This window comes from Astatotilapia calliptera, chromosome 6 (genome assembly GCF_900246225.1).
Source record: "Astatotilapia calliptera chromosome 6, fAstCal1.2, whole genome shotgun sequence".
Classification (NCBI taxonomy): Eukaryota; Metazoa; Chordata; class Actinopteri; order Cichliformes; family Cichlidae; genus Astatotilapia; species Astatotilapia calliptera.
The window spans coordinates 14,354,476-14,367,464 of NC_039307.1; the positions used below are offsets into that span (position 1 = coordinate 14,354,476).

At 39.1% G+C, this 12,989-nt stretch overlaps 1 protein-coding gene across 1 annotated transcript; it reads right to left on the reverse strand.

Moving 5' to 3' along the window:
- Positions 1-1,940: 1,940 nt before the first annotated feature.
- On the reverse strand, positions 1,941-5,465 carry LOC113023958 (C-type lectin domain family 4 member M-like). The gene is made up of 6 exons (XM_026170460.1): positions 5,181-5,465; positions 4,425-4,526; positions 3,614-4,345; positions 2,595-2,731; positions 2,371-2,471; positions 1,941-2,216 (listed from the first exon to the last, which is right to left on the reverse strand). The coding sequence occupies exons 1-6, from the start codon at positions 5,323-5,325 to the stop codon at positions 2,075-2,077; spliced, it is 1,359 nt and encodes a 452-aa protein (XP_026026245.1). The 5' UTR covers positions 5,326-5,465; the 3' UTR covers positions 1,941-2,074.
- Positions 5,466-12,989: the final 7,524 nt, after the last annotated feature.

A 12,989-nucleotide genomic window follows, 5' to 3' on the forward strand; every position in this document is an offset into this window, starting at 1 on the left:
CTGCAGCTCAGCTTTTATTATCATTATGGTAACCTAGCATGCTGCTTTCAAAATGATTAAATAGTTTTTCTATTTACAATAGTTGTAGTACAATGACTCTTACTTTGATCCAAAATAAAAACCAGTGCAGATAAATCAGATGAATAACACTACTGCTTTAATTGTCTCAACTGTGTTTATTATTGATGTATACAAGTTTACTGAATAAAAATATTCAGTAAATTTATATACTTGGATGCATTTATTGATTGTTGGGTACTTGCAAGAAAAAAAGATTGAATAGGGATAAAGTTGATGAACCATACCATCTTTAAGCAACATAATGATCAGCAAGCAGGAGTATGGCTTTATGCCAAGAAAAAGCACTACAGGCTGATGTTTGCTGTGAGAGTGCTTCTCTCGGTATGGAGAAAGTCAGAAGAGGTGCACTGTGTCTTTTATGAATTTAGAAAAAACAGAGGAGCTGAGGTATTGCACGAAGTCAGAAGTGGCAGAGAAGAACAAAGGGTAATGTGGGACAGTGAGATAGTCGTGAGGAGTGGAATAGGAGTGACAGACGGGTTAAAGGTGGGCATGGAGGGCATCAGAGATCTACTCTGAGCCCATCATCAGAGATCTTGTTTGCGGTCGTGATGGACAAGTTGACAAATCAGGTCAGGCAGACGTCTCTGTGAACAATGATGTTTGCAGACGATACTTATCTGTAGTGAGAGCAGAACCAGGTGGAAGAGACTATTGAGAGGTGGAGCCATAATCTAGAGAGAAGAGGAATGCAAGTAAGACAGAATGAGTGAGGATAGAAAGAGTAGAAGTAGTAAAGATAGATGAGTTTAAATTCCTGGGTTTAACAATTCAGAGTGCACTGGAGAGTGAGTGGAGATCAGTGTCAGGTGTGATTTGGGACAGAAGAATAGCAGGAAGCGTGAAAGGGAAGGTTTACAAGATGGCAGCAGGCCTACTGTGATGTATGGTTCAGGTTATGGTTTTTGCACTAACAAAAACATGGGAGGCAGAGCTGTATATGTTAAGACTTTCACTAGGACTAGGATGAACAATATTAGAAATGAATACATGAGAGCGAAAACTTGGGTTGGGTTTTGCATTTTTGCACAGCACACTGAGAGGATTTTTTCCTAAATCTTCAGTCTTTCCTCAATAAATGAGTCAGGTGGAGTAAAACAAGTCCAAATTGTCAACATTTTAATGATTTAATTGTAAATACAGATGGAAAGTTTATGATAACAGAATATTTTTCTATAAGATGAGAATTTTTGAGCATGGGATTGTTGAGCAAGTTTTTTAATCTAACACGTCTTAAAATTGTCATGACCAGTCACACCAAAGCAGATCGCCGGCTGATTAAAGATCCTGGATATAGTAACAAAAGATATTCTTGATTTAGAAAGCAAAGCGAAAACCCTTTAAACTTGTTTCCATCTAAGACTATGTCCACACATAGACGGGTATTTTTGTTAGTGGAGATTTTCCATTTTCGTTTAATAAAAAAAAAATCATCTTCCACACGTTCCTTTTTATTAAAATATCTCTATGATATAATGCTGTGTCGAAATGTTGGCCAATCAGAAGTCTAGATGGTGCATAGAAGCAGAAATGAGTCCTATGTGTGGACAGACAGTGAGGTGGAATTATTCCTTAATATTACACTTAGGTTGTGAGAGTGTGTTGAATGTAAAAGCTACGTCCAAAGTTCACTCTGTCTTTCCAAGTGGAGGGGCAGCAACTGCGTGTGTATATGTAAGCATGTAAAAACTGCAGATCTGACGTTAAAAAAGGCGCACACCTTTGACGTTGCGTGGCTAGATCTCCATTTTGCTCGTCCACATGTAAACGCAAAAACTGAGTTTTTCGAAAATCTCCACCCTGGCAGGAGTTTTAAAAAATCTCAGTTTTCAGTGGACAAAAGGCCCAAACGCATAGAAAAAGCTGTGTTTTCAAAAATACCCGTGTATGTGTGGACGTAGCCTAAGTGGCCACTGTTTTCTGTTCAGCTTCACTTCAGGAGTTGATCTCATGGCTCTGTTTTCTGCACTATTTGTTGGGCATGGATGTTAAGTTATGGAGAAATTCTCTTCTCACATATCCAGAAGTGTTTATCGGAACATGTTTCATCATTCCAGCTGTTTTGCGAGTCGTAAACCTTTATCTGTCCACAATTTTCCGTTCTGCCACCATTTGGTTCACCTCTATTCCAGTAGCTGAAATACAGATAAAATTATAAGAGTTAAACTCAACAGATCAGTCAGCCTTTTGTTTTTAGTAACAAGATATGAATTAAATTAAGTTAGTTAATGTACTTGATGATATAAGAAGACTTTATGGACAAGAGAGGAATTTAATTTTTATTTCAACCTTGTGGTCATGCGAGTCCCATCCACCCATTTCCATCTTCCGTCTGTCTCTGAGTCAGTCAGTCCAATCCACAAAGACTTCTTGAACTGGTTCACAAAATTCTAGTTGAAAGACAAGTAAGTGTAAATATACAGAACTTAAAGTGATGTGTCAGTGCATTCTCTGATTTCATTCAGTGTTTTATTCTGAACATAGTACATTAATTTATGTTTGCACACACACACCTGTTCCTCTCGCCTGTTGATAATCATCAGGTGTGCACCTTTTTGAAGACAGTCTTGTCTGCTTTCTTCCCAGGATTTCTTCTCCGAAGACACTTGGTACAAACTATCACTGAAGGCCACCCAGTTTTCTCGGCAATCTGTTTAAGAAAAACAGAATAATAATTTGGGCTTTGTTAGGATCTTATCTTTAAGGCTAATATCTCATAATTAGCCTCACATATTTGTTACACAAGTGTCAGTTGTACAAATTCACAAAGCTTTAACATATGAAAGAAAAAAAACACTGTCCTATTGTTGCACAATATGTCTAGTTTTACATCAAATAAAAAAGGTTTATTTTGGTTTTGTGTTTTAAAAGAACATAAAAAGAAATGCATCATTTTTGTGCATTCAGAAGGAGTGTGTGGGAAATATATATTTTATCTAAGGATTTTGCTTGAGTCAGCAACTGTTACTGACCACTGAAAATAAGGAGAAACTCGAGGTTTTGTCCAAGGTCCACTTCTCAGTTAGAAGGCTTCATAGTGCTTTAGTAATTTCTAACATAACACACACTGTGAACTGAAACTGCAGTATTAAAATTTCTGTCATTGGTTAGGTGTCTTTCACAACTAAATATGGAAATAAAAAAACAGCTGAGACATACTGGTTGAAGTTGAAGATAAAAATGACGAGAATCTTTTTTCCTTCTCTACATGGATTAAAGCACCAGTATCAGCTATATCTAAATAGACTTAGAACATATGAAATATTCATATATTCACATTAAGCTTAATTTACATTTAATTCTAGGTTTTACTGAGGCTTTCTTTTTTAATAGTATGGAACTGTCCAGATGTTAATATGGTTTAAGGGACACTGAATTTCACTTTAAGTCTTAACCAGTATCGTTAACGCTGTGATTCAAGAATGCATTAAATGAGAAAAAAACAACAACAACACCGTCATGTACTTGAATGTTAACTTCAAATGTAAAGGAAAACATTTCTGTACGAGATAAAATGGAAACAAATAATTACCCTGAAGTTTTCTCTGAAGATTGTCTCTATTTTTGGTCATGTCTTCAAATCTTGTCTGGAGCTGGTCTCTCTCTTTAACTTTGTTGTTGTAACTGGTCAGTAACTGTTCTCGTTCGGTTGTCAGGTTGTTGTAACTGGTCAGCAATTGGTCCTTTTCAGTTTTCAAGTTGTTGTAACTGGTCAGTAACTGTTCTCGTTCGGTTGTCAGGTTGTTGTAACTGGTCAGCAATTGGTCCTTTTCAGTTTTCAAGTTGTTGTAACTGGTCAGTAACTGTTCTCGTTCGGTTGTCAGGTTGTTGTAACTGGTCAGCAATTGGTCCTTTTCAGTTTTCAAGTTGTTGTAACTGGTCAGTAACTGTTCTCGTTCGGTTGTCAGGTTGTTGTAACTGGTCAGCAATTGGTCCTTTTCAGTTTTCAAGTTGTTGTAACTGGTCAGTAACTGTTCTCGTTCGGTTGTCAGGTTGTTGTAACTGGTCAGCAATTGGTCCTTTTCAGTTTTCAAGTTGTTGTAACTGGTCAGTAACTGTTCTCGTTCGGTTGTCAGGTTGTTGTAACTGGTCAGCAATTGGTCCTTTTCAGTTTTCAAGTTGTTGTAACTGGTCAGTAACTGTTCTCGTTCGGTTGTCAGCCTGTTGTAACTGGTCAGTAATTGGTTTCTCTCGCTGGTCAAGTTGTTGTAAAGACTGTGTAGCAACACTGTGTCCATTTCACCAGGAGATTTGCCTTGGGTGACTGTAGGACATGCCAATATCAAATAAAAACATTGCCTGTGAGGATTTTAGCATGCTAATTACATATTTCTTGTACTCACAGAGAAAAACCACAGTTATGAATCCAATCAGGAGGAAAAGACACAGCAGACCCAGAAGAACCACAGCAGCTCTGCAGTAACTCTTCTTTACAAATTCAGACTCTGCAGGTAAAAGTTTATATTTGTTACAATGCTAAAGGTGAAGAATATTTACATCCTCATATAGTTTATCATAACATAAAATACTATTTTCTCTACAAAGTAACATGTGAACTTCTGCTCTTGAAATCAACATCTGACCACAAAGAAGCAAACTTGTTTCTGTGTGATTATGGCTGTGACACAAATACTGTGATTGTCGCACAGTATTTTATTGTATTATTTTCTCTTTTGAACTTAGAATCCGGCAACCACACACCACAGTATAAATAAAAACTAACACTGAAACTAATAAAAACCAAAGATTTTTGGTTTATTAAACTATTAAAACTGAACTGAAATAAACACACGCTGAATGTGTTTGAGCCTGTCCTGAATTAAAAACAAAAATTATAATTTAATCAAAATTATGGGCCAAGGGTCACCTGTCAACTAGTCATTTCAGCACAATCAAATACAGATTAAAAAAATACCTTAAAATATAAATCTTTAAAATTAAAAACAAAACATCCAAAACTACAGTAACTTTGCAGCAAACCGGACCCTACATCTACCCGGTATTAGTTTTACTTTTTGTTTTATTTCTGCACAATAATTCATCATCACATATCAATGCAGTATCTAAATCTAATATGTTTACTTGTTTTTGTTTATTACCTGGGAGTCCAAGTCCAGTCGTTTCACATTGCACAGTTTGACTCACTTCATCATCGATATAATTCTCTTCTGAAGTTTCTACCAGCCTTCTCAACTTTATGTTGCTGCCTGATATTTCTTCCATGCCCATATAGGCTTGATCCATGATTTTACTGGTATTGCTGGCTCAGTTGGGTCCTTATGTATCTGAGGCGATCAGCATTTTGTGAGCGTGTGAACTGTGTAAAAATCCACTGGCACAAGCAATTCTTTATTTAACAGGAAACTAAGAGCTAGAGGAATGAAATGCTGCTTTCATTTCCCTGAATCCTGGCACACCTCAGGACTGTTGTTGGGTTATGACTGCATTTGTCTTTGCCTTTGAATACACAGACAACACTCAACTGAAACCAATTACTGTATGTCATACTTGGAGTACAAGTAGAACAGTAGAAATGACCACTGCATGGGAGTTCATTTGCACACATGCTGGCACAGTAAGAACACTTTTTGTCTATATATACACTTCCTCTCCCGCTCGCCCCTGCTGGCGGTCTATCTTTCAAGCTCGGGTCCTTGGCCTGGGAGCTTGAGGGTCCTGCGCAGTATCTTAGCTGTTCCTAGGACTGCGCTCTTCTGGACAGAGATCTCCGATGTTGTTCCTGGGATCTGCTGGAGCCACTCGCCTAGTTTGGTCACCACACCTGGTGCTCCCTTGGTATTTCTTGAGCTTCTCGTGTTCCTTCTTCCTGATGTTGCTGACATTGGGAACCACTACATCTATCACTACTGTTTGACTATGTCCGGTTGGTTAGCCACCACTGGAAATCCCATATATATATATTAGGGGTGCAACGATGCTCGTATCGATACTGAACCGTTCGACACAGTGCTTTCGGTTCGGTACGCATATGTATCGAACAATACAAAATTTTTAATTTATTTGATCAACTTTTCTTCTGACGATGCTGTCTGTGTAGCGAGCTCAGTGGATCTGCTTTCGACTACTCCGCCTAGGCTGCACTGTCGAGCGCAGATCCACTGAGCGCAGCGCAAGCTAGCAAGACAGGAGCTAAGCTCATTGCAACATGGCAAATTGAACCTCCCCCACCCTCATTCAGATCTGGCCTTTGGAACTATCTTGGTCTTCATGTGAAGTATGACCCTGAAGGTAAGCACGTCATGGACAAAAGTAAAACAGTATGTCGAATGTGCCACGCAATGCTCAATTACATGGGTGGGAACTACTGTGTTAGCGCAGTTAGCTTGTTAACGTGTTGACGTCGTCCAGCCCCATGCACGGGGCGATCGGCGGTAGCTCGTTAACGGAGATTTACCATGTTGTGGCGTTAACGTCATTTCAGATTAACGCTGACAGCACTAGTGGGAACAAAATGAATATGACTGCACATTTATGCCGACATCATCCTAGTGCAAAGATAAGTGGAAGCAGACAAAAACAACAAGCATGCATGCTACAAACTTTACCCGAGTCATTTAGACAGCCGTTAGCACATGATTCTCCTTATGGGGACCTAATATGTTTAATATGCTGCTGAGAGTATCCCCTGGAAGAAGCATATAGTATAGCTTTTATTTTGGAAAGAGCCATTTCTCTGTAATAAACTCTCTTTTCCAAAGTGTTTTCCCAATCAGATAGAATTATTATTTTATCCCCTTGTTGTTTCAGCAACATTAAATTTAAAAACTGTACGTTTGAGTTAAAATATATATTTATAATTTTAATAAATGACAAATTAAAAAAGCATGAACATTTTTTTTGTATCGAAAAAATATCAAACTGTGACACCAAAGTATCGAACCGAACCGTGAATTTTGTGTATCGTTGCACCCCTAATATATATATATATATATATATATATATATATATAATTAAATAATTTAATTTTGTAACTTCTTCTCACAGCACAGACTACTTTTGATGCAAAATTTATATTTTACATTACAGACAGGTCAGAGAGATGGACATATACTTCATTCTTTAGGTGAACCCACCACCAATAAGCAGCCATTATCATTTTTGTAATTGATTCAGTGAACTAAGTTGGATGTATCGCTCTCTTTTTTTAGTTTATTTAACAGAAAAATGAAACTGATGCACTCTGATAAACTTAGAATTAACCCTTTAAAATTACATATGGCTACCAGTGGAAACCACCATGTTTCCCCACCATCTTGAATACACTAGCTGAAGTGTGCACCACCTTTCTATTTATTTGCACTTTTGGCTAGAGACCAGCCACATACATTGTATTCCAAATGAGGAGAAGAATAAAATTTGTGGGCATTTGTTTACTGTAGGGGCAAATTTTAATTTGTGTCTGCACCTTAAGACTCCAGATGTGAAGGATCATTTCTATCTCTTACCATCTGAGAAGACGTCCTAACAACCTAACTGGCATCTAGATAAAATATTAACCTTTTCACCTTAACCGAAGTCAGGAAACTAACATACAAATAACTGCATATGCATGCTTATTTATTCCCGATATTGTGACAATGACTTATTATCAGAAGATTAGACACCTTTTTGTCTCAAGACAGCTGAAAACAAGCCTGCTAAATAAGAAAAACCTCTGCGGGTGATAAGCTAACATTATAGCAGGAAATTTTTGGCTGGAAAAAAATCATGCTTTCCTTCTGATAAACAATTTGATTATATTCTCACATTGTATGAAAGTCACTAAGTGACCAAGTACAACATTGCTTGATCCACTTAAAAGAAGGTTTCAGTAATGCCGGCTAATTCTAAATTACAGCAGCTAACAGCAGCTGTGACGGCTGCAATTACAGCCAGATACAGTGGTAATATCAACTAAACATCAGTGTTACATTAAAGATGTACAATAACACTACACTTACATATTTGTCTTTCTTTAAATATGTAAATTTATTTACTGGGTAATAAAGAATTGGTTTTGGTTTAGAACTAATTTACTTATAAAATCACATAATACTGTATTCTAAAATAAGTGCACAAATTTTAGTTTATACTGTTATGTCTATGATTTAGTCTGTCTTTGTTTTCTGAGTTACCTCAATGGAATCTGCTCCCAGTCCCTTGTTGGATAAGCTAAGAGGTGGAAAAGGGATGGAGCAAGCCCATATGGAGAACTGCAATTTGGGTCTTGACCACTATTTAAGTTTCCCCTTTTTCTTGTTTAGGTAGGTCAGTTTGTTTGAGTTAGTAGTATTGTTTGTTGCCTGCTTTTGAGTAGAGCTCTGTTACTTTGATGTGTGTTGTGTGTGTGTGTGTGGGGGGGGGGGGGGGTGCCTCCACAACCATCCACATCACCACCGCGGCTTACAACAGCGTGAGGTGGGTGACTATTTTTTGCTGGTCACATTTTCTCTATGGAGGCCATGCAAACGGATCCTGATTTGCTGGTTTATGGGCTCAGCTATGAAAAGAATGTTCGCAATTATGAAATATCTAAGACTGAGAATACTCCTGTCAAAACACAGTAACAAAATGACTGTTGGTGGGGCAGCCATCAGCAATCCCATTAGCAGAGGTGCAGTCATTAAGCCACCAAAGACGCCTTCCTCAGACTGTCTTATTCCTCTTCACAATTATTTGGTGTTGCTCATACTAAAGACTGTCCTACCATGGAGAATACTAGTTTTACTCTTCCTGTGACTACCTCTGTTTTTGACTGTTATCCAAAACGAAAGTCCAAAATGTCAGTCTGGACCAGAACTTTAAAACTAGCAGGAAATAAACCTTTGAAAACTGCCATCTTGACTCCTCTTTCACTGTTTTAACTTCATGTTAGTCCCTCCTATCCCGCTGGTAACATACAACTTCTTCAAACTGACCAGCCAATCAGTCTTTCCAAAGTTGTATTTATATCATTCCCACAAACCTTCATTACACTCAGCACATGATTATTAAGACATTATTTATATATCTCAAACGAGCTGGCCCCAGTGTTTTCTGGCATTTTCAACTCCTCACTGCAGGCATGTCATGTGCCTGCCTGCTTCAAGTCCTCTACCATAATCCCTGTCCCCAAGAAACCCAGGATCACTGGACTAAATGACTACAGACCCGTGGCTCTGACATCTGTGGTCATGAAGTCTTTTGAGCGCCTGGTTCTCTCCTATCTCAAGACCCTCACGCCCCCCCTCCTGGACCCCCTGCAGTTTGCATACAGAGCCAACAGGTCTGTAGATGACGCCATCAACATGGCCCTACACTTCATCCTGCAGCATCTGGACTCCCCAGGAACCTACGCCAGGATCCTGTTTGTGGACTTCAGCTCTGCCTTCAATACCATCCTTCCAGACCATCTCCGAGGCAAGCTTTCCCAGATGAATGTGCCTGATCCCATCTGCCGGTGGATCACTGACTTCCTGATGGACAGGAAACAGCATGTGAGGCTGGGAAAGAATGTCTCGGACTCCTGGACCATCAGCACCGGCTCCCCTCAGGGCTGTGTTCTTTCTCCCCTGCTCTTCTCCCTGTATACTAACTGCTGCACCTCCACCCACCAGTCTGTCAAGCTAATCAAGTTTGCAGATGACACCACCGTTATTGGACTCATCTCGGACGGGGATGAGTCTGCCTACAGGAGGGAGGTTGAACGTCTGGTGTCCTGGTGCAGCCACAACAACCTGGTGCTGAATGCCCAGAAGACAGTGGAGATTTGTTTTGTTTGAACAAAACAAATTGGTTTAACTTATTTAACAATACATACATCGTAAGTGAAAAGAATATCAAATAAAACTTCATGTTAAATGACAGCACATACAGGGAGTGCAGAATTATTAGGCAAATGAGTATTTTGTCCACATCATCCTCTTCATGCATGTTGTCTTACTCCAAGCTGTATAGGCTCGAAAGCCTACTACCAATTAAGCATATTAGGTGATGTGCAACTCTGTAATGAGAAGGGGTGTGGTCTAATGACATCAACACCCTATATCAGGTGTGCATAATTATTAGGCAACTTCCTTTCCTTTGGCAAAATGGGTCAAAAGAAGGACTTGACAGGCTCAGAAAAGTCAAAAATAGTGAGATATCTTGCAGAGGGATGCAGCAGTCTCAAAATTGCAAAGCTTCTGAAGCGTGATCATCGAACAATCAAGCGTTTTTTTCAAAATAGTCAACAGGGTCGCAAGAAGCGTGTGGAAAAACCAAGGCGCAAAATAACTGCCCATGAACTGAGAAAAGTCAAGACTGGGCCAAGAAATATCTCAAGACTGATATTTCTAAGGTTTTATGGACTGATGAAATGAGAGTGAGTCTTGATGGGCCAGATGGATGGGCCCGTGGCTGGATTGGTAAAGGGCAGAGAGCTCCAGTCCGACTCAGACGCCAGCAAGGTGGAGGTGGAGTACTGGTTTGGGCTGGTATCATCAAAGATGAGCTTGTGGGGCCTTGTGGGTTGAGGATGGAGTCAAGCTCAACTCCCAGTCCTACTGCCAGTTTCTGGAAGACACCTTCTTCAAGCAGTGGTACAGGAAGAAGTCTGCATCCTTCAAGAAAAACATGATTTTCATGCAGGACAATGCTCCATCACACGCGTCCAAGTACTCCACAGCGTGGCTGGCAAGAAAGGGTATAAAAGAAGAAAAACTAATGACATGGCCTCCTTGTTCACCTGATCTGAACCCCATTGAGAACCTGTGGTCCATCATCAAATGTGAGATTTACAAGGAGGGAAAACAGTACACCTCTCTGAACAGTGTCTGGGAGGCTGTGGTTGTGGTTGAGTTTTTTGGGTTCATTGAGAACATGGTTGTTGTTCAATAATAAAATTATTCCTCAAAAATACAACTTGCCTAATAATTCTGCACTCCCTGTATTTAGTCAGTTTTTTTGCTACTAGAGAAAAAACTGTCACTTGTTCCGAGAGGCAAAAGAGGAACTGGGGTAATCAGAATTTGAATCAGCATACATAAGTAAGTCATGAGTGGCAGACATGTATGTGAGGGTAGTGAAAAAACTGTTATGAGGATAGTGAGCAATGTTGTGCTTGTTTAAGCACAGCATTGATTAATTAAGCATTCTCCTTTTTAAATGTGTAATTTTTAAATCAAATATAGCTTACAATCTAGTGTAATAACAAGTCACGTTAAAGCAGATCCCCTGCTGGTTAAAGATCCTGGATATAAGGATAAGTATTACACACATCTAGGTAAATGTATTTGTAGGTGTGCAACCGCCATGAAATTTCCATCAGATGTCGGTAACAACCCATTCAATCCACACATGTAAAGAAATCAAACAATAGATATGCATAGATTAGGTTATGTTTAAAAGTGAGAAATAACACAGGGGGAAAGTATTAAACATGCTTACTCAAATGTATTTAATACTTCATACAAAAGCCTTTGTCTGCGATGATTGCTTTAATTACGATGCCTACTTACATTGCTTGGGTGTGATTTTGGCTCAGTCTTTCACACAAACTATCTTCAACTCCTGAAGGTTCTGTAGATCCTTCTGTGAACTCTGAGCTTTGCTTCTTTCCATAGATTTTCAGCTCGATTCAGGTCAGGCGATTGGCTGGGCTGTTCTAGCAGCTCCATTTTCTTTCAGCTAAGAGTTTCTTTAACTTTGTGTTTGGGATCATTGTCTTTCTGAAACATCCACCCTCGTTTCATTTTCATCATCCTGGTAGATGGCAGCAGATGTTTATCAAGAAAATCTTGGTACTGTGGAGATACAGAAATTCTTTTATTGCTGCCATATAATCTGCATCATTATAATCGCATTGATAACATTCTTTACAGCATTATTTCATCTAATAATATTTCTCACAGTATTGATATTGCATTAAAGTTGTTTATTGAAGATGTTCATTTGAGGATCCTTCCATTATGTTAACTTTTTTTACAAGTACAGTCAGAAGTATTTCATACACATTGCATAGTATTTGTGCTCATTAAGAGTTGTTGCTTAGTCTACAGAGGGTCTTAAGCTTTGTGAAGCGCGACGTCTTCACAATCTATTGTGTTAGAGACTAGAGCATAAAGGATAACTGCAATACATGCTTACAATAACACATATAATCTAGGAATGTGTCAGGCCTGAGGCCTTAACTCATTTAGCTTCTAACTGTATTTTAGTCTACTTGGTAACAGATGACCAGAGTCAATAATTTGCCCCAGAGACCCTAAGGGCTTGAAGTTTATTACCTTGTATGGAAGGTGTTATAGAAAAGAGAAGTTCTATGTCTGTTTATAGCCATTAAAGATGTACAAGATGTACCATTCACTGTAACTAATGTCTTTGTAAACATACACGGCAGACCCAGTGGCATTTTGATAAGTTTTTATTAATCCCTACACGGTTGCTGTACATTCGCACTCAGAGCTGCAGCTCTCCCGCTGCAGCTCTCCCGCTGCAGCTCTCCCGCTGCAGCTCTCCCGCTGCAGCTCTCCCGCTGCAGCTCTCCCGCTGCAGCTCTCCCGCTGCATATGTATTTTTGTCAGAAGACATATGCTGATGTTTTCTCCTAGCTGTTAATAAACTCACCGTTTGATTGCACTTTTCTGGGGCCTCCGTGGATTGTGACACTGCTCTACATTGATCGATTTCGCGACAGTACATTTTTACATTCATCCTCCTTTCAATAATATGAAAGATGCCAGTGCTGAATGTTGAAAAATAAAATAACCCAACATTATGATGAACCCACCTCCAAACTTCATTATTTGTGTGGTGTTTATTGGGTTATATGACTTTTGACCTTCAAACATGCTATGTATTAGTCTCATCTGGCCAGACTATATTCTAACAGTATTTCACAGGGTTGTCAAAGTGTGGTTCAGCAAACTCTGAATGCGCTTTAATATGCT